The 21,117-nt window shown below is 41.0% G+C and overlaps 3 protein-coding genes across 5 annotated transcripts; 1 reads left to right on the forward strand and 2 right to left on the reverse strand.

The window, feature by feature from the left end:
* The first annotated feature begins 198 nt into the window (after positions 1–198).
* On the forward strand, positions 199–5,999 carry nkrf (NFKB repressing factor). 2 transcript variants are annotated; one of them, XM_028960380.1, is made up of 3 exons: positions 199–437; positions 2,530–2,654; positions 3,288–5,999. In XM_028960380.1, exons 2-3 carry the CDS (start codon positions 2,546–2,548, stop codon positions 5,465–5,467), a joined length of 2,289 nt encoding a protein of 762 aa, XP_028816213.1. In that variant the 5' UTR covers positions 199–437; positions 2,530–2,545; the 3' UTR covers positions 5,468–5,999. The 2 variants fall into 2 exon arrangements, with proteins under 2 accessions (XP_028816213.1, XP_028816212.1); XM_028960379.1 differs by having other exon boundaries at positions 392–511.
* A 214-nt stretch (positions 6,000–6,213) lies between these two features.
* ube2a (ubiquitin-conjugating enzyme E2A (RAD6 homolog)) lies at positions 6,214–10,859 on the reverse strand. Its single transcript, XM_028960381.1, has 6 exons — positions 10,626–10,859; positions 10,359–10,439; positions 9,777–9,802; positions 8,921–9,010; positions 8,671–8,759; positions 6,214–7,261 (listed from the first exon to the last, which is right to left on the reverse strand). Exons 1-6 carry the CDS (start codon positions 10,667–10,669, stop codon positions 7,133–7,135), a joined length of 459 nt encoding a protein of 152 aa, XP_028816214.1. The 5' UTR covers positions 10,670–10,859; the 3' UTR covers positions 6,214–7,132.
* A 155-nt stretch (positions 10,860–11,014) lies between these two features.
* On the reverse strand, positions 11,015–20,755 carry LOC114768178 (uncharacterized). Of its 2 annotated transcripts, XM_028960330.1 has the most exons (16): positions 20,442–20,755; positions 19,780–19,876; positions 19,094–19,307; positions 18,860–19,002; positions 15,733–15,880; positions 15,588–15,661; positions 14,944–15,134; positions 14,759–14,845; positions 14,074–14,193; positions 13,891–13,974; positions 13,564–13,803; positions 12,453–12,855; positions 12,304–12,364; positions 12,047–12,225; positions 11,799–11,896; positions 11,015–11,692 (listed from the first exon to the last, which is right to left on the reverse strand). In XM_028960330.1, the coding sequence occupies exons 1-16, from the start codon at positions 20,655–20,657 to the stop codon at positions 11,582–11,584; spliced, it is 2,466 nt and encodes an 821-aa protein (XP_028816163.1). In that variant the 5' UTR covers positions 20,658–20,755; the 3' UTR covers positions 11,015–11,581. The 2 variants fall into 2 exon arrangements, with proteins under 2 accessions (XP_028816163.1, XP_028816164.1); XM_028960331.1 differs by lacking the exon at positions 19,094–19,307 and having other exon boundaries at positions 20,442–20,474.
* Positions 20,756–21,117: the final 362 nt, after the last annotated feature.

A 21,117-nucleotide genomic window follows, 5' to 3' on the forward strand; every position in this document is an offset into this window, starting at 1 on the left:
TATTAAATATGTCACAGCAAAGGGTCTGTCAAAAAGTCTGTGTTTTTCTGTCAATATAGGGTGCTGTGTGTACATTAAAGAGGAGAAAAAAAATTATTTCAGCAAATGTGTGCAAGGTCACAAAGGGTCTGAATACTTTCCGTACCCACTGTAAACAGACGGAGAAGTCCATCTCTCCATTTACAACATTTGGCAGATGTTTGGCAGATTCGCTTGAATAAGTGCTTTAAGATGTCTGTCAACTCAAAACCCTAATTTACTTGTTTTAATACACATGGGCCCTGTATAATCCGAACGGTACCTGTCGAGCAGTGCTGGAGCATCGCAGAGATCGAGGTGCAGGATCGAGGATCTCCAGAGCAGCAGCACGACTGTCACGGCGAACCGTCCCGTTCAGCTGCAGTCAAGGGCAACAAGAGCCGTGGCTGCAGTGGCAGGTGAGCCGCATGATTCATTTCAACAGCACTTCAGATCGACAACTCGGGCAGACGAATGAACGTGGGCTCGGACGGTTCGTGTCACTGCGTCAAATGATTTAAAAAATATAAGTATTTACAATGCATGCATAATGTGGTACGTCAGCCGGTTAGCCTGCTAACTAGCTAACACAGATCTATCGCGGCGTGTACTGTCAGCATCAGTTGGTTCAGACAAGAACACGCGCTCTTGTTCGTTATGGTTGTAATTCTTTTTACGTAACCTAAACGGAACATTGTATACGTTTACTAGCATTTTAACCAGATAGCCGGAACAGCTAACATGAAAGAAGTGTGTAGCCAAAGCATAGCTGGGATTTGGATGTAGTTGCGCACAGGGTGTGACAAAATGCTGTTATTTTGGGTGTATGAGGCGTGTGTGAGGCTAAGTTGCGGTTGGAAGTGTTCAATTTAAGGCGAGGGTAAATTATATTTACGTTTGTAACCTCGTTTGCATGGTTAGCATGCTTCATGATGAAAAAAAACTAACAAATATAAAGTGCGTTTGGCTTTTAGCGAAACATTTCCTGGTATTTGTTGCAGACTAAGACTCTGTTTAGCCACGTTTTAAGAACAAGCTTCGTTGTTTTGTCACGGGGAAGCTAAGCGATATGGGCTTTAATGCACTGGAACATCCGGCGTGTTTGGCTAATTGTGAAGCTAAATGCTAAGCTAAGCGCTTCCTGTGAGTAGCCATTTTTCCGCCTGTGCTACTGCTGGTTCTCCCGGTTTACATGAATGGGAGAGTTATCTGGTTAATGGCTAGTGGGGCTGTATATAAACTACTCAACGGCACGGGACGGGTTATCGAGGACTACAGGGAGCCATTCGAAAGCGATAAATATTGGCTGGTGAGGAAGGAATTCATTCTGCAACACCTGGAGGAGTATGAGGTGAAAAATAACACGGTCGGGCTACTCGCCCTTTCCATGGTGTGGTTTAACCACGTCTTCCTGGGATGCAGGTGGGCATCTTATCTAGATTTGCCTCATATGATGCTCGTTTGAGTTAATCTGTCCACGTGGAAGAGAAAGGGAATATAATCCATACAGTCCAGATAACACCTTGGTTAACACGACAATCCTGATCATATAATAATGGCAGAACGAGTTAAAAATATAGTACCTGTGGTGAAAATTGTGTTTAAAAAGATGCCTTTAATGTCACTATTACCTGTACAGCGGGATAACCTTTGGGGCAAAGCAGCAGATTCACATTTAACAAGCAGTCACATTTTCTACACAGATATATAGAATATAAGTAAGTATAAAATAGTGGTGCAGCCAAGTCCACTTAACGTGTTTGTCGTTCAGACTCTAACCAGTCCAAGCACACAGAACTGAGTATCACAGACAGACTACCGTATCCTACTGACGGTTACCCATGTGTGTGGACTGCTCGCTCAACAGATCAGTCCACTGAACAGCAATGAATCAGGGGAATTGCAGTGTTGACCGCCATGCTCACTATGCCTAAGTTCATCATTTTTGTGTCCTTATCCATGATCTACTACTAACACGGACCTTCTAGTCACTTCCAATATTTCTAATTCTAAGTGCTCGTATGTTTTAATATGGGTGAGCAGACTCCATGACTGCCCTTAAAGCAGTGTTTGGATAAAAACTTTCCAGTTTTTTTTTTTTTTTTTAGGCTGAGTAGAGACTCTTTTCTTAAAAGGACAGGTGACGCATGCATGGTGACATGGTTATATCAGACGGACCAATTAGTCACACACAATGACTCTGACATTTGGATCATTTTACATGAAATGAGCTCAAAGTGTTCCACATGAACACTTTGAGTCAACCTAGTTTTGATATTATAATATAGACTGTGCCCTCATGCTGTGTAACATTCCACTGGCCGCTTGCTTTGGCATGGCCCTAACACGTTTAAACATTTTCTTCTGGTCAAAATGGAAGGGTTTGTTTACTTAAAGCAGCTGATGTCTTGCTCCTTTTTTACATGATAGATCTGTTGAGAGTGGTTGTAACACATATTAATGTTTTTATAAAAATGTTTTGTTTAACATAAATTATTGTTGTTAATGTAGATATGGCCAACGACTGATGCAGAAGGTGCTGGAGATGGCAGAAGGGATTGATGTTGGCGAGATGCCCTCGTTTGAGCTGATTCCAAGTGCTGAAGCTAAAAAGAGGCCATATTCATTTGATGGAAGTGAGTAAGAATAAAGTGTCTCCCAAATTTTACAAAATCATGCCTTACCCTTTTCTTCATCCTCATATTATGTTACAAACCGTGAGCTTGTTTGAGTAAAAATTTACTTAAGCTACGGATGTTTCCAGAGATTTTTGAGATGTTTCCAGAGATTTCCAGAGATGTTTCCGTAGCTCTTTCTACTTTCTGTCTTTCAAACATCACTGACTGAGTGCACTGTCGTGTTATGTCAGGGTGTGTCTGCAAAAAAAAAAAAAAAAGAGGGACAGCGGTAGCAGTATACGGGATCAGCTGAGTGCCAAAACTGATCACCGGCCCTTACGGCCGAAGCATTAGACCAGCCCACCAGGAATTTCCCTGGTTTTCCCGATTACCCGCTTCGGACCTGAATCTGAATGTTGCAATGAGTTGTGCATACCAACAGGGCAGAATTCTATGTTTTAGGCTTAGGATAAGCTCTCACATGATGTGAACAATTTCACATCACATTACATTCAACTATGTACATAACATTACAAGTAAAGAGGGGCTGTCTTTACATTGAATTACATTACATGTATTTTAAGTTCTGCTTGAGATTTGTGTTTGAATTTGTAAGTGAAATATGAAGCAAAACGTTTTCCCTTGTTGTAGGTGGTGAGCCCATGAGGAAGATGTCAATGTCAAAGTACACCCCCAGGCCACGGTTTGAGCCTGTGCCCTTTGTCAGTGGTGGCAGCAGTGGCAATGGGGGAACTGACGAGAAGGAGAACGAGAAGGACCGCCGGAGGGGGGAGATGAACGGCATGAGGCCGTACAATGCTGGACTTGGCTACAGCTCCTGTATGTCCACATATGAGCAGGGCCCAGCGTATGGCTCTAGCTCCTGGGCAGATCGCAGGGGCAGGGATGTGGCTTCGGGCAGTACAAGCGGCTTGGGCTACAACAGCAGAGGACCTGCCCCAAACTACATGGCAAAAGTTCAACAGGACTACACGGCTAGATACGATGCACACAATACAAGGCAGCCTGACCCGTCTTCTCAGCCCTACAGATTTGATGGGTATCACGGAGGTGCCCGGCCTAGGCCCTGGGATTCAAGACACAAAGGCCTTGGTTTTGGACATCAGGACAGACCTTCATCTAGTCGGGCTTTCTCTCGTGTGTACAACAGTCCTGGCGAGAGGAGCCCCTCCCCTGGGTTTTTACAGCCCACTCCCGTCATTTCTGCAGCTCTGGAAGAAAAGCAGAGGCTGATTACCCGAGTGGCAGCAGCCATCGCTGCCACATCAAGGGACCCTTCGTCTTTGAGCGGCTCCGACACGCCAAACTACAACTTCATCCTGAGTCGAAGCATCCAGGCTTGCAAGACCAACCCTGAGTACATTTACGTCAACCTTCGAGACATCCCGCCATCAGACCTCCCCAAGAACAGAAAAGTGCCCTCGGATGGGTACGCGTGTGAGCTCCGGTGTCAGTCCGTGTATTTAGCCACCAGCTACTCCGGCAGCAAAAACGGCGCAAGGGACCGCGTGTCTGAGCAAGCAGTGAAGCTCTTCAGCATGCCCGTGGAGGTGCGAGTGGTCCAGCGCAAGTACAAGCACACCCCCGTCAACGATGTGGTGGTGTGTCAGGCGCACGCGCCGACCCCGGTCCTCCTACCACCGTTGCGGAATCCAGAGGACAAGCCGCCACTCAGCTCCAAGGGACAGTATGAGCCGGACAAGCGTAAGCACTGGACCGAGTTTGTAATCATGGACAACGCAGTTGATGCCATTTGCATACTGAACAACTCGGCAGCCTACAATCGCATGAAAATCGACTACACGTTCGACCTGGTCCCGAACAGCAGCCTTTGGCAGTGCAGCGTGTACTTGCAGGACGAGCTCGTTGCCCAAGCGAAAGGGACTAAGAAGACCTCCAAACACATTGCGGCTGAAGAAGCGCTGAGGAAGCTGAGGCTGAACCAGGCTGCCCGGCAGGAGCAGCAGAACCAGTTTCAGCACGGGAACCATCATTTGGAGCCATCGGGCGGTCGCTTCGTCCAGCAAGGCGGGAGGAAGAAACACCTGAGCGAGCTGGTGATCCTGGAGAACTCTGACAACGCCATCTGCATCATCAACGACACTGCCCAGTTCAACAAGGTGGCTGCTGAGTACAAGTTCACCTTGCTGCCAGACCATATTTGGAGGTGCGAAGTCTATCTGGAAGGACAGTATGTGGCATCGGCTGTGGGCCCCAAGAAGACTGTGAAGCACAGTGCAGCTAAAGAGGCTCTGGCCACTCTTCGACGGACGCAGGCCGTCGTGAAGTCCAACCTTAGGAAGGAAGGCTACTCCGACGCCATCTCCCGCAACCAGATCATAGCCCGGAGTGGGGAGGAGTCCATGCAAGAGGAGATCAAGGAGGACAACATAGGCAACCAGCTGCTACGCAAAATGGGTTGGAAGGGAGGTGGGCTGGGTCGTGAAGGGGACGGCATTGCCGAACCAATTAGGGTGAAGGAGCAGTTCAGTAGGGAGGGTCTCGGAATGGATTTGGACCGACCGGGACACCAAGTCACCAAGCGTGACATAGAAGAGATCATACGCAACTACGCCAGCTCTGATCGCCAGGACGACCTGCGCTTCTCCACGGAGCTCAACAATGATGAGCGCAAGCAGATCCACCAAGTGTCCCAGAAGTACGGACTACGCAGTAAGTCCTATGGACAGGGCAGGCACCGCTTCCTGGTTGTGAGCCGTAGGGTGCATAAGGACCAGCTGATTGGCCAGCTCTTACAGGAGGGGCAAGTGGGCAGATATGAGCTGGTGAAACCTCAGGCCTCACACTGACTGAACAGCAGGAGGACATGTACTGTGGGTTATATCTAGTTTTACTACGAGTCTTGCTTTTTTTTTTTCCCCCGTAACGCTACGTTATTTTTCAGACTGAATATATCGTTTTTCTTTTCCTGTACAAAGAACAGTTGTTGAACACAAACAGGTATTTCCCCACCGAAAGGTTTTGTGTGTTTCCAATGCCATTCCACTCTTGAATTCATCAGGTCTGAATTGCTGTGTATATGCACCAGCGAGCGTACTTGGGAGGGCTGGGGGAGTTTCTCATATCCTGTCCTTTTAAATAATGTTAAGCGCCATCAGTGACATGCTCCAGTCTACCTTGGTAGGAACCATTCCATTTTATTTGTGTCTTTATTCTCTCCACCTTAGATTCTCATCACCTCGCCCCACAATCAAATCTGTACATGTACAAGCAGTGGTAACTGTAACGTAGCCTTTTGTTTTTGTGGGTAATGTTAACTTGTCTGCTTGTTTTCATATCTGTAATAAGTTAACAATAAAAGATGATTAGATTTAAATTCCACCAGGACAATCATAATTTAACTTTATAAGTATGTTTATTTACATTTCTATCTACTGCTAGAATGCCACCGGAACTGAAGTACAAAAAGTCGGAATGACTCCAGCTGCAATACGGTTCACCTGCTGTATGTCACATTTTTAATTGAAGCATGTTAATGTCATGTACAGAGGAAGCTCATGTTGCATTCCCAAATAAAAACCATTTGTAGAAGACAGGGTTTTCTTCACAATTTTTTTGTTTATTTACAAGAAGTGAAAATGTAACTTCTTACATGGGCTTCTAGTGCAAAATTGACACTGATGTGCATTGTGTATAAAAAAAAAAGCATGAGAGCAGCACATCCTGCTCAGGCAGCATGATTACAAACTCAATTTTTGTACTAAAAAAGAAAATTAGAAACCAAACCACACAAACGAAGGACGAAAAGAATTCTGCACAGCTGTTTGACACATCTACACCAGTGCCTGTCTCATACATTCTGTGTCCTGATTTTTTTGGTATTAAACAGGGAATCCATGCCCATCATTTCATCAGTATCAAAATGCTAACTCTTGTTTAGAGCGCACTATAAATTACGTTCATACTTGTTTTACCTTAGTATTTTGTATCACACTCTTAACTTCATGAACATAGCTGTTAGTTAATTTGGTGATTTGGTACCAAAACTCAGTTTCAAAATGGAAAACGTTCCTTCACCAACATCCAACACAGTTCTGAAACTGGTTTAGGGGGTTAAAACAGCAACATTAAAATGTAAGAAAACACGAAGCCAACACCGCATGTTAAGATGCATTCAGCTCACACCATGGGTGAATCTTGAAATTAATCTGACTACTATAAAAATGGCATTATAGTGGGGGTGGGGTCACTTTAGTTCAAATAAGTATTTGCAAGATGTAACCCAAGCACCAGAAGGTACACTTACATCAGTGAGGATGCGTCTTCCACCAGGTTGTAGAGTAAAAAACACACGAGCACAGAGCTACAGAACAGACAATTCTACAGAGTTAACAGGAATAGGGTGTATTCCAAAGATGAGCTGTGTTTATTTAATTATTTTTGGGCAAAAATGCCTTGCCCTCTGGTCTCTAGAGGCTGGGTGCTCTTCGGGTTCTGTGAACCGCCAGAAGAGGTCAACAATCACGCCAGCTTTGCTCTACAATGGCAGATACACGCTTTTCATACTCTCGCTTATTCTCCTGGTAAAGCTGGGCTGCCTGGCTGTTTGCTGGACTGTTAGGGTTTGGCTCGTCCAGTAGAGACTGTTGAGGAAAGAAAAAAAAAAAAAATTATTAACTGTGAGGGCTGGAGTACATCTAAAGCACATCATCCAAATCTGTGAAAAAGTTTTTATTCATACTGAACACTTTTATTAGATCAAAGCTTAAAACCTTTGGGTTAATAGCTCCAGAATTAAGCCAATTTAATCAATATTTCTGTGAAACATTCATGATGTACATGAAAAAACTACGAAATTCACATAGGTTAGCCTATTTGTCCTAAGTTTTATTTTAATAAAAAAAGGAAAAGGTGTGTACCCCCTGCTATAACCCATCTGAGAATAAGGAAAAAATAAAAAGTATAAAAGGTACAAAATAGTAAAAAGAAAATATAAATAAACAATTCAAGTATTACTAATAATCCAACTTAAACAATACAGTTCAGTTTCCAGTTGTATCCAGATGAGGTAGGTAGGTAGAACGTTTGTCTTTGTGCAATGTTATGTGCAAAATAGAGAGAGAGAGAATGTCTTAGTGCATGTGTGTGCAATGCATGTGCAAGCCTGCACCGCTGTGATGTACAACAAATGCTATAAACTCGCCCAAAAGTAAATCTATATGCTAATGAATGTAGATTTGTCCATCTGTTGCATTTATTATTACTACCTTATGTATGGGCAAGGCGTGTTTTTGAGATGTAACCTATCAGTGTGTGTGTGTGTGTGTGTGTGTGTGTGTGTGTGTGTGCTCTCTTGCTACTTATCATGCCTCGTCACTATCGACTCATAACACAAATAATGTACATTCTAAGATGCGCTAATGTTTGTTAGCAATCATAAAAATACGATACCTTGTACAAGCTCCTAGTTCGCTTGGAGAAGAGCGGTTTACGTGAGGATTTGTTCGGTTAAGGTGCTGTAGCATTATGTACTATTATGGTAAGCCAGGTCCGTTTTACAGTGTATACACTGCACTACATTGTCGACCTTACGCAGGTCCCACACTTCAGACATTTTAAGCCTTTTATGCACACCAGGTATCTTCATTTTCCACCATTGCCAGAGCTCAAAAGAAATCGTGATTCCTTTAAAATGTGCTTAAGTTAAAACAGTCCGTGTAAAACAATGATTCTGGTGCTGCGCAGCTCCGCACTGCGTAGCTTTGCGGGAGCAATATGATAATAGATGGACTTTGTGACTAATTAAACAATGTTTGTAATCGAATCAATCGAGTTATTTGAATATTAATTTCAGCCCTACTAGTAGGTAACACGCTCACCCATGAACCCTGTAACTACTGATTGAAAGTCGCTCTGGAAAAGGGCATCTTCTAAATACCATTTTTACCATGTACAAATATAAATTTAATTAGAAAAATTGAGAAATATTTTATACACAAAATAAATTTTATATATATGTGTGTGTGTTTATTAACATGTCCATTCTTCCCACCTGTATAGATGTTAAAATAGAAGAAACATCATAGGTGGGGCTCCAGCGGTTCTGAAGAATGTCCAGACATATACTGCCATCTGCATAAACTAAGCAAAAAGAAACTTCAACATGTTCAACCAATCAAGTGTCACAGAATGATGGATTCATTATCCACAAATACACCAAGGAAGCACCAGAGAAGTGATTCAAAGGACAACATTGAGTCCCTGAGCACTAGGGATACATTTCAAATGACAAAATTTCTTACCATTTGGGTGAAACATTTTTGAGACAAAACGAACTGTTGGCGGTTTGTTGGGGTATTCTTCTGTAAATTCTACAGTCAGTTTGAATGTACCTGGTTGAGGATAAGAATAAAAAGACCAAAAGATTAAATACAAACAGAATTAAACAAAAAACGTAAAAAAAAACAAAAAAAATGCAGCATTTGATAATTGACAGTACTAGGCACACTGTTTAGTTCATTTCTCAAATGTAATGCTATTACTCAAAAGGGGTAAATTCAACCTTAAATTCACTGACAGCTTCCACAGTGTGACAAGCCTTCAACAAGTCAAGTCAGTAAACAGGGTTTTTGAGGGTCCAATATTCACTGGTATTCTGCATACTGCACACAAGAGGCACCCACACATTCGGTAGGTTACCCGATTCTGCCAACTGAGAGTTGTCAACACACCAGCTGTGGCCAGCACAGATTTTACCCAGGAGGCTTGAGACCTCAGGATAAACTGAGTGATCAGCTGAGCTGATCCTGTTCTCCCACAATTTACTGACTCCTTAATGCAAATTTAGTTGTGTGATTATTATTCACATAAACATACATAAAGAAATAGGTATTGTTACTGCTCTTACATGATTAAAATAAGTGCTGATTGTGCTACACCATTATTAGAATACAAAATGAAACTAGTTTTAACCAAAACATGTTTCAGCATAGACCCATATGCCAGAATGTGGCAGTGATCATAGGACGGTAAGGCCCAAACATTGCGGGGTCAGTTAAGGACATTCAAAGCATGCTGTGTTTCACCAAGAGTAATCTCTCTTTTGGTTGGTCTTTCGGATATATTTTATTATCGTCTGACTGAATGATCAGTACTTACCATCTTCAAAAGGCGTTCCCTCTGGCCTTTAAAAAGAAAAATATAATTTCATTAAAATCACAAGCGTCAGCTAAGTCATATGGATATTAATTTTCCCTTTAAAGTTAAGGAGCATTGTACAAACACACTGTTTAATATTTGCATGATAGTCAACTACAATCATAGGAAATAGTTGCAAAGAACTACATGATCGAACTACATGAAGAAAACGCAAACAAACCATATTACACGTGACATTCCAATACACACTAAAAAAGTGCATGTATATTAGGTACACTGATGCCCTTCTCGTATTACATGCATTGCGGGATTTCTTCCTGCTTTCGAACTTGTACATGAGCACTGCACTTCAGAATATTACGCTAGTGATTCATCGACAGATTCTGTTACCAATTTTTGTACGTGATTGTAACAGTAAAGTATCTCCTGTGTAAGCTCTACTTCGTCTTCTGGTTATGTTACTCGGCATGTCGCTGGCTCTCGCTTGGTTAAGGTCGATTATTAAACCAGCTAACTGGTTACGAAGACGGACCGTGGCAGAAGGTGTAAAACCAGTCCGGAAAGCCACGGGAAGAGACCTACCCAAATATGACTGCATTCCACACCATGATGTTGTTTTCTGACGGGGCTCCGCTGACTCCGGCCGGGGGATCCTCCTGGAGCCTGCAAAACACAATCACCCAGGCTAACGTGGACACTTCCCCCAATAACTACAAACCATTTATTACCGAAAAACAAACTAGGTCAAACTTAACCGGGTAACCGTTTGACTGTTTTTAGTTGTTTTGATGCAGTCGCCATGTTAGCTAGACGGCTAGTAACATCTGTCGTAGTTTTCACGTCGCTCACCTTTTAAAATCTCTCATTAAACGCCGTCTTGCTGGGGTTGACATTGTTCGTAAATCCACATCAAAATGCCCTAGCTACACGTTGACCTCCGCGCTGTGGTTTGTCCCCGCTTGTTAGGCTGCTCTTTGCCTGTTTGTCTTTTCGGGCTAGACTTTTAGCTATTAGCATCGCTGCTCCTCAGCTCAGCGGAGCCTGGCGAGGCCACGGATGTGTCAAATCTCGCGAGAGTGCACGGGAAACGGTGCTTGACGAGGAATTCCCTTTCTGTGCCGAATCTGCGTGTTTCCGCTGTTTTACGTGTCTATATTCGGCACTTTTCAGTCAGGTTTTGTTATATATATCATTCTCCACAAATAATCATAAAGAAACCATATATACATGCTAAAAGATTTTTTCTAATTTTTTATTATTTGTTATAAGTGAAAAATCTAATTTACTAGGAATCCTAGTAAATGCACAAATGAAGTAACAGATAAATAAAACAATATAACAAAGTATAAAATAATTCATTTACTGACATTTTTTTGGACAATTATTTTTTATTTTGCTTTTATGGCAAGCAGAAATTCACATTTTCATACATCTTGCCTAGGCCTTTCAAGGTGGCAGCAACAGGCCCACACAGATGCTTTTTTTAAAGTGCAATTTTCAGTAATAAAAACATAAAAATAATGTTTAAAAAATAAATGTTCAAAAATCTATTCAATTGAATTGTTGAATTCATTATTACATTCAATTTTATTATCACTAACAAAGCAAACTCTACAATTATTAGGGCAGTGGTGGCCTAGCGGCAGAAGGTTGCTGGTTCGAATCCCAAGACGCCAAGGTGCCATTGAGCAAAGCACCGTCCCCACACAGCACCGTTGCCCACTGCTCACCGAGGGTGATGGGTTCAAAGCAGTTAAAATGTTGTGTGCACTGTGTATTCTGCTGACAGTTCACTTAAGTATGACCTATGATTGTTTTTCCTTCCCTTTTGAAAAATCAATCACATAACGCTTGCTAATGTCATTCAGAGCAGTCTCTTCAGGTAAGAACTTGCGTAACAGGTCAAACAGCAGCATCTATTTGAAGACAAAAAAAATAAACATTTCATTAATGCCATTTATTACTCCCATAATATATATTATTTTGGAATGAAGGGTTTATAGACAAGCGTTCAATACCCACATAAACCAGCCTCTTGTTCTCCTCAGTCTCCTGAAAGATCTTAAATACTGTCTCCAAATTTGACTTGCTGATGAGAAGTTTTAGACCCCACTCTGAGTCTATATATATATACACACACACACACACACACACACACACACACACATATATATATATATATATATAAAAAGAGAGAGAAAACAAATACATTGGTTTTCTCATGGACAAACCCAACCTGCTTATAGGTGGAAGTAAAGTGGAGTGTGTACTTTTTTTGGTGATGAAATCAAAGGCTTGTCTTCTTGTGAGCTGCTTCTCCTCTGGTGTTCGAGGTGGGGCTGGCTCACAAGGCAACCCGTTTGGCCACTGACTCTCACAAATGGAGTCGATGTAGCCTGCCATCTGATCTTCGGTGGGGTTTAATGCATCCAAGAACCTTGTTACTTTACTGGTTGGAAGAAGAATTGTTAGGATGCTTGGGCAATTAGCAAGACTTTGCACAATGATTGCTGTATTTAACACTCACCTCTTTCCTAGAGAAAGGGTGTTTGCAATGTGTTCAATTAACTTAAGAAAAAGGACACTACCTACAAAAGAAAAAGGGAGGACTCCTAAAATCATATGCAATTAATGATTCACTTTTTACTTTATAGAATATATACAGATGAAACAAACCAGATATCTCTTTTAACAAGTCAACTGCAGCCGTGATGGCCTCTGAATTTTTGGGTTCCCTTTTCAACTGCTTAGGGTCTGACATCCTTTTAGGCTTTTTCTCTGGTGATTTGTCATTGTTCTTTGATTTGTTTTCTACGGACTGATGACTACCCGGGTCTGATTGTGTAAATGACATCATTGCAGGCTCCCTTTTATTACTATGGACTACTGGAGAAGGATCATCATTAGCACATGTTGTGACTGTATCCCCGTCATTAGTCTTATTGACATCCTTCAATGCTGGCTGTGGTTCTTTGACGTTTTTCATAGGGAGATCCATTACTTGTGCCTTTACTGGGTCATCGCGTGTTGCTGAGTGCTTTTGGTCAACTGATTTAGCATCTTCACAGACACGGTTATCCTGAGAATGAGATAAAATTGATTGTTATGGTACTGAGCGCATATGGCAGAATACAGGAGAGCATGTCTGATATCAAACAGCCTTCAGTGTTCATTTTTCAACATCAACAAGTAGTGGCCTAGTGGATAACACACTCACCTATGAACCAGAAGACCCGGGTTCAAATCCCATTTACTACCATTGTGTCCCTGAGCAAGACACTTAACCCTAAGTTGCTCCAGGGGGGGACTGTCCCTGTAGCTACTGATTGTAAGTTGCTCTGCATAAGGGCGTCTGATAAATGGCGTAAATCTAAATGTAAGGGACCATGCTGCAGATGGAGGTGGAGGCAGACTTCAAGTATACTGTTTTTTCGTTTTCTGCTCTGATGAAGTAGTCTAGTTTTTTTTTTTTAATAAAAAAGTATATTTTACACCACACACTAGAATTAACTTACTGTGATAATATGATTATTTGCTGTGTTTTATGAATACAATCTTTGATTCAACTCTTCTCTGATTTACAGCACTCAGGTCACAATATTTTTTAAAAATGTCTGCCTCTATGTCAGCCAAACAGCCAGGTTCTCTTGATATTCAGGACAGTGGTGGCCTAGCGAGTAAGGATGCGAGTATGGTAGTCAGATTAATGTAACCGCTGCTTCTGGTTTCAGTTTATATTTAAATGTATAAAAATACATCAGCAAATCACATTGGAGTAGACAGTTACCTTGGGGATTTGAAAATCATCCATATGATCCAGTTCACTTTCATCACTGATGCCCTGCCCTACATCTGTCTCCACAGTGACATTCTCTTCTTCAGGTGTTGTAGTCAGCATGTAGAACAAGTTACTCAAAAAGTCCCACATTAGCCCATGTGTCTCATTTTCCTGTAGCAGTCTGTTTAAGGGGAACAAAAACTGAAACACTTGCTCACTCTTTCCAAGTGTTTCGTCTGACACCAGCTCCTACAGGTTGCAAAACAATGTCAAGTGTCAAGATTTATTTGGGCTAGCATCTAAATATAATATGTACAAATGATAGAGGGCCTATACCTGAAGGAGACGTTCTAGTATATCTTTGGTCTTTTCTTCATCCATGTTCTCATCTTTCTTTATGGGACATTCTTTCCCGAGTCCCTGGAATAGGTCAGCCTTTAGTATTGGCATCATGACCTCTGAAATTCACATCTTCAACAGATTTCATGACTTTATGGTTGCACACAGTCTGTCTCTCACCTCTTTGATAAATGAAATGATCTCTGCTTCAGTCTTCTTCACATCCCACTGTAGATGCTCATGGCCTAATTTCTCCTCAACATGAATGACGAAGCATGATTGCTCATTCTCCTTTTGAAACTAAAATATTTGTTTAATTAGTAATGTGTTAATTAAAGAGGAAACATTTCAGTCACTGATTACTAAGTTTTTAAAGCAATTATTATTTCTGAAATAATAATAATAATAATGGAAGACTTGGAATCAAGCCTTATTCTAAGGTTTGATAATTTTGCATATATCAGTTTCTTCAAATGTAACTAAAAATGCTCTTAGTGTCATGAGAAGAGGGACGGAGGAGCAAAGCACAAGAGTTTCAACAAAAAAGAAATTTTCACCAGTATGACTGCTTGGCACATAAGAATTGGCCTCAATATGAAAAATGCACATTTGTGACAAGTGCAGGTGATGATACTGATACTTTAATACAGTGCAATTTTAATGCAACAGTGGATCAAGGGTGAAAATCATGTAATCTAAAAAATCTATTTAATTAGCATGTGATTGTGGTTTTGAGCAGTGCCGTACAGGCCGCTTTCATTCTTGCAGATGGTGGTGTGATGTGTATAGTGTTGGTCTTACCATGACAGTGTGAAAATAAAATGTGCTGCTGCAGTGTGGTTTAAAGCAGAGAAGAGGGACTTACACTAGTAACAGTAACAGCCCATTCTCCAAACTGCCACATCTTGTATGACAGCTCAAACTCCATCCTATCTTCAGACATGGACTCATCCTACAAGCAAGGTAGAGAAGAGGCTTAAGTAAATCATATGACATCATTTAATTGCCCCAAAATTATTTGATAAAATAAATAACATTCCTTATCCTTACATTGTCAGAGTTCAATTGACTTCCAGTGGATCCCTCCCTGCTGCTGCTGCTTCCATCATTGCTGTTCATTAACATGGCTGGTGAACACATTTCAGAGAAGGACTCATTCTTTAACTTCTTTTTCTTCTTTTTCTTTAACTGCTTTAACTTCTCTTTCGCGCTAGACCATGGTTGTGTAAGTACTCGTTTCCCTGAATGACACATAGTAAAATTCAAAAGACGCAATGTTTAACCTGAAACACACAATGAGTGCTCTGCAGGGATTCAGTTCTCATGTGATGGTAATGTCATAACTATGCTTTAATATGTATTTACATTTTTCTTACTTTCCTCAATTTTGTGGCCATTTCATAATCAGACCTCCGTTATGCAGAATGTTTATTTAGTAGTAGCCTAGAGGGTAACACACTCACCTATAAACCAGAAGACCCAGGTTCAAATCCCACTTACTACCATTGTGTCCCTGAGCAAGACACTTAACCCTAAGTTGCTCCGGGGGGGACTGTCCCTGTAACTACTGATTGTAAGTCGCTATGGATAAGGGCATTTTTTTAAATCAATATATGTTGTCCAAGTGGGTCCACCAGAAGTATTAGAATTAGCATTAAATGGTACCAACATAGCCAAACAATTACTGCACATACAAATCTTTTTTTGTGTCTTTTTTTGTGTCTTTTTTTCACCACTGCTTTGATCCTCTTCAGAATCATCTCTGAATCTGCAAAAATCATTAAATAAGCTTAAAAAGGCCTTTTACTGTTAAATGGCATCTGTAAGCAGGTCACTTACGAGTTGAGGCTGGTATTTTCACTCTGGTTTGCAGACTCATCATTTTGCTTGTACTCAGAGCTTTTGGGGATCCCTGTTCCCAGAAATTTCACAATCATCTGGTTAAGGTTGTCTGGATCTGAAAACCAAATCACCAGCAGGCCCAGTGCTACAGAGAGAGGATGATAACATCAGATGGATGGAGGAATGTTATAGTCTACAGATGGTAGAAGTGGTAGCCTAGCAGGTAAGAAAGCAGGAACCGGTGATCGGAAGGTTACCCAAAATCACAGTGTCTCATGTATTCTTTGAAAGTGATTGTCATTGTGAAACACAGCACAGCACACGGTGACGCAACGAAATGTGTCCTCTGCTTTTAAAAATCCCTCTTGGTGAGCAGTGGACGCCTGGGAAGCAGTGTGTGGGGACGGTGCTTTGCTCAGTGGCACCTTGGCTGATCAGGATTCGAACCAGCAACCTTCTGATTACGGGGCCGCTTCCTTAACCCCTAGGCCACCATTGCCCCCACTTTTACCCACTGAACGCATTTCACGGGTTTCAGGATTCTTAGAATCAGTTTAGTTCACTTTATAAGCCTAATTTTAGGACTGGTAGCAAATCTTACTCGTTCAGACATATTAGAATGAACAAATATAACAATATATAAAGTGAATTACAGTCCATTAAGGTTTTTTCTATTTAGCCTGCAACATTGTTTTAATGAAACCCTGTCACATTACTACAATAAGGTTAATTTATATGGATGTTACTTGAACCTGTGATGCAGCTAGTCTACAATACTATTTACAGTTTGATTTAATGTTATGTAATAATTAATCCAGACATGAATGACAGAAACACATGAAATGATCATGAATCATGTCTAACCTCTTGAAAAGGTACTTCCGGCAATTTACTTAAGAAAAAATTAGAAGTGCAGAAACTAATATGTTAATGGGTAATGAACCAAAAGCAAAACTCAACTCCAACACATGCTTGAACGGTGACACATTAGACAGTACACAAGCAGAAATCATACAGAGTGGAACAGGCCAATCAGGAAAAACTAGGCAAAAGGCAAAATCCAGCAGCAGGCAGTGCTGACAGAAGGACAGAGGCAGTGTTGCATGGCAAAGGCAAACAAGGCCACCAACCAGTTTTTATGGTGTATACAATCCAAAGACTCCAATTATCATACAAAATGCAAAATAAAATACCACATAACAGTATAAATCCACAAAATGATTTAAAAAATCTGGTGTTAGGTACCTGGCTACATTTAGGTACATGTCCAACTGTGTAAGCTCCTTAAGCAGATGCACAGTTACAGCACACTTAACTAATAATGAGAACTAATGCACCTAAAATGCAATCCAACCTGCTAATCTAGTTTTCACCAGTAATGTGAGCGAGTTGGTTGGGTGAGTGAGTGAATGAGTATATTATACAAGAATGTACTTTAGACACATGGCAATAGATACAGAAATAAGAGTCTCAAGCTGCAAGGGAGACAAATATTTGGTCTCACTAGAACCATGCTAATAACTCTCAGTTATTAGGTATACTTAATAAAATACAACCTATTGTTCCTCTCACATAGTTCCAACATGTCTCCTCAAGGAAATGTTTAATACAGTTGAGCCATCAATATCTGCCATTATTAATGACAGTCTTAATTGAGAGTGTGTTCCATCTGCTTTTAAACATGCCATAGTTGAACCCCTTATTAAAAAGAAGGGAAATTATCCCTTAATTTCATCAATTGTATACCCATTTCAAAGCTACCATTTCAATCAAAGGTTTTAGAAAAAGAAGTTTGCAACCAGCTATAATTTTTTTCAAATAATATTTAAAAAAAATTCCAGCCTGGTTTTAAACCCCATCATAGCACCGAAACTGCACTTTTTTGAGTCACTAATGATCTTATGTTGGACATTGATGCTATTTTAATTTTATTAGATTTGACTGCTGCTTTCAATACTGTGGACCATCGGATTTTGCTGTCACGCCTAGGCATTAGAGGTACAGCCCTTGCTTGGTTCTGATCATGCCTAAGTGGGTGTTTTAGGAGGCAGTGGTGGCCTAGTGGTTAAGGAAGCGGCCCTGTAATCAGAAGGTTGCCGGTTTGAATCACGATCCGCAAAGGTGCCACTGAGGTGCCACTGAGCAAAGCACCGTCCCCACACACTGCTCCCCGGGCGCCTGTCATGGCTGCCCACTGCTCACTCAGGGTGATGGGTTAAATGCAGAGGACACATTTCACTGTGTGCACCATGTGCTGTACTGCTGTGTATCACAAGTGACAATGACTTCACTTTATTATTATTATTTATTACTTTCAGAGATTCGCTACTCTTGTAGGTGATTCCACCTCTGCTACTGCTTCCCTCACATCTGGAATTCCCCAAGGAATTCCCCTGTTTTATTTTTACTTTACATACTGCCGCTGGGGTCAATATTCAGAAAACACAACATTGCTTTTCATTGCTATGCGTGGAACAACCTGTGCTGTGGAACAAGCTGTGGAACAAGCTTCCCTGGCATGTTAGATCTGCTCCCACTATAGAAGTTTTTAAAACAAGGTTAAAAGGTCGCCTTTTCTCTGCGGCATTTAGTTAGAACTAGGTAAGGAGCGATGTTCATTGGTGCTCTTGGTACTTTTACTGTTTTATGTCCTGTGGTTATGTTTGCCTTATGTCCTATTTTTTCTGTTTTTATTATTTTATGTCCTAAATGTTTTATGCTTACTTGTATTCATTCTTAACTATCAATTTTATAAACACATAAATGGTCAACTAGTTCTTTGAAAGTGCTCTAAATAAAATTATTTTCCTCAAAAATTTTTTGTAATCGAATCATTTGAGTTATTCGAATAATCGTTTCAGCCCTACAAAAAAGCTTAAAAGACTTGTCCAGTCATACTGTATTCTTGAATTTGCACTCATGTCCATCATTCAGTACTGAATGTTGAAAATACATTTTATGTTATGATATTATGAAGACTAAATAAATCGACACTACATAAAGTGAATGAGATTATGAGATAACCCCTTGATAAAACAAAATTAATTTTATGAACTTCTGCACCCCAGGTTTTATGATCTCTCCAGTTCCATCGTGCATAAACATTTACAGAAACATGGCTTACCATTCAAGGCAACAATCTCATTCAAGGCACAGTGGTACAGCTGGAGGCCCCAGAGGGATTCAGGAAGGAGTTTTCGTACCAAGGCCTTAGAAAAAACCCTCAAGACCACCAGTTCCTCTGTCTTGGTGCTAAACATAGATGGTCTGAAAGAAGCAATAACAGTACAATTTATATTCTTTCCAAAGGTTGACGAGTTTAATCTTTTTATGCATTAGTCGCATGATAATGTCCGACCTTTTGGATTTTTTTGCAAGGTGAATGTGCTGTGTGAGTACACGGATGCAGTCTACCGCTGCCCAGCTGAAGTCAAAATCACAAGTTTCCTTGATGATTTGGTCTACAGCCAGTTCAAACTCTGCTCTCAACGCCTTGTAGAGAGGCTGGTGGTCGGTGAGCTCGGGTGCCGTGTACCACGAGAGGATCAGCTGGTTGTAGGCACACTGGAACACTAAAAAGTACATTTCACTGTAAACCCAGGTCTTTGCCCGGGCCTGACTGGGCCTGACTACAGGACTGGCTGCTTATTGTTGCCATGGTGAGTCACACGCAGACCTCATGCACGAATTTGCAACAGCTTCCTGCTTAGGAAGTTGCTGAACAGTTTATGTACAGTATATTCTACTATTTATGGTTAGGAGCAGGAATAATGCTATTACACAGTGTGCATTCCATTACAATTACAACATTTACAAAATGTTGTGCATTTGTTGGAAATGACAGACTTTAAACCCATTCCCAAAAGTGGAGTGGAAGAAACAAACTGTGGTGTATCATGACAGAGCGTATTTTTCAATTTAGATTCTGGGCCCCTTCAGCCAACATCCCATTAATGCACTAGAATTAATATAACATTTCGCTGCGTTAGCTTGTCAGTTTAGAATTATTCTCTATGCATCCACAGCAGACATTGCATTCCTCACCATGACTGAGGGACGTCTTGACTTTTGGATATTTTGACCCCAGGGCTGAATCGGGCTCTGTTTCTATAGTGCAGTGAAGCACATCTTCTTTTGATTCCTGTACAATCACAGCAAATGCAGATTGGATGTTAATAAGTATTATCAACTTAGTAGTCAAGATGCCAGATTATATTAACATGGAGGCCTTTCTTTTTACATTTCTGTGCATTTTAGAATAGGCATTAACATAAGTTTCATGACAGTTCAGCTGTGTGCAGTTCAGCTGAGTCAGTGAGTTTCTTTTAGTAGGTAAGTGTCAGTCGCTCTGGATAAGGGACGCCTGTCATATGCTGATCAGTCGTAAACCAGCAAGAACCGTATAAACAGAAAGAGTGTCTCCTCGGCTGTGATGCGTAATGAGAGATGAGAGGAAAATACTTAATAAATCTCCTCGAGCAGGAATGCCTGATACAATAGTGGAAACAGTGATATGTTAATTTTTTTTAAGGCTTGTAATGTCACACTACGTTTGTGAACAGCAGTGAAGCACATCGTTTGATTTCTGTAAGATTACAGCAAATGCACATTACATGTCATTAAGTATTCTTTTGGAGATGGAGATCTTTCTATCTAGACTTCTGTGTAGAATACGTATTAGCTTGTTATAAAGTTGCGAAGTTTACCTGGATTGGTTGTATTTCGACCACCGGGTCAGTCTGAACGCTTCTTTCCTCCGCCCGTTCTCCATTTTTAAATTTAGATTTTTCATCGCTCTGTATTTTTTTAAACGCTCTGTATATTAAAAAAGCACACGGAATTAGGACTATACATTTGAAATAATCTGTAAAATACAAAAAAAGTCCGAGCGGCAGAGCAACCGCGCAACTGTTCAAGTACATCCTATTATATATAAATAAATGAAACTTCACAGGCAGCCCAGATTGACGCTTTCCTCTGAATGCAAAGCACTACGGTTGTGTGTGTGTGTGTGTGTGTGTGTGTGTGTGCGCGCGCCCTTCCGCAAAAGTTTTTTTTATGGCAAGCCGAAAGTACCTTGAATCATCACGCCCACGAAACACGTAATATTTTTCGTAATGTTTTTTTTTTTGCTATGAAGTCCATGGATATGCCTAATCTTACGGACATGAAAAAGAACAGCCCAGTATGTGTTGTAACTGTAACAAATAACTCTTCTTTTATTCAATCTGTCATGTCTCTACAGTGGTAAAATTAGACATGTCCTTCCATGTCTCTCACATGACATGGACATACTGCACTGATGTAGAGACTGAAAGCATTTCGGACATACAGCAGGTTAAATAAATATTGAACATGTCACCAAGTAAATATGCTGATGAT

This window comes from Denticeps clupeoides, chromosome 18 (assembly GCF_900700375.1).
Source record: "Denticeps clupeoides chromosome 18, fDenClu1.1, whole genome shotgun sequence".
NCBI lineage: Eukaryota > Metazoa > Chordata > Actinopteri > Clupeiformes > Denticipitidae > Denticeps > Denticeps clupeoides.

Excerpts from the sequence above, each read along its gene's own strand:
- nkrf (XM_028960379.1), top strand. The coding sequence starts at position 447 with ATGATTCATTTCAACAGCACTTCAGATCGACAACTCGGGCAGACGAAT. Across the intron at positions 512-2,529 it reads AATGAACGTGGGCTCGGACG|ATATGGCCAACGACTGATGC; the intron begins GTTCGTGTCACT and ends TTGTTAATGTAG. Across the intron at positions 2,655-3,287 it reads GCCATATTCATTTGATGGAA|GTGGTGAGCCCATGAGGAAG; the intron begins GTGAGTAAGAAT and ends CCCTTGTTGTAG.
- ube2a (XM_028960381.1), bottom strand. The coding sequence starts at position 10,669 with ATGTCAACCCCAGCAAGACGGCGTTTAATGAGAGATTTTAAAAG. Across the intron at positions 10,440-10,625 it reads TTAATGAGAGATTTTAAAAG|GCTCCAGGAGGATCCCCCGG; the intron begins GTGAGCGACGTG and ends TGTGTTTTGCAG. Across the intron at positions 7,262-8,670 it reads CTATTTTAACATCTATACAG|TCTCTACTGGACGAGCCAAA; the intron begins GTGGGAAGAATG and ends TTTCCTCAACAG.
- LOC114768178 (XM_028960330.1), bottom strand. The coding sequence starts at position 20,657 with ATGTACTTGAACAGTTGCGCGGTTGCTCTGCCGCTCGGACTTTTTTTG. Across the intron at positions 19,308-19,779 it reads CAAGACGTCCCTCAGTCATG|TGTTCCAGTGTGCCTACAAC; the intron begins GTGAGGAATGCA and ends TGTACTTTTTAG. Across the intron at positions 11,693-11,798 it reads AGAACAAGAGGCTGGTTTAT|ATGCTGCTGTTTGACCTGTT; the intron begins GTGGGTATTGAA and ends GTCTTCAAATAG.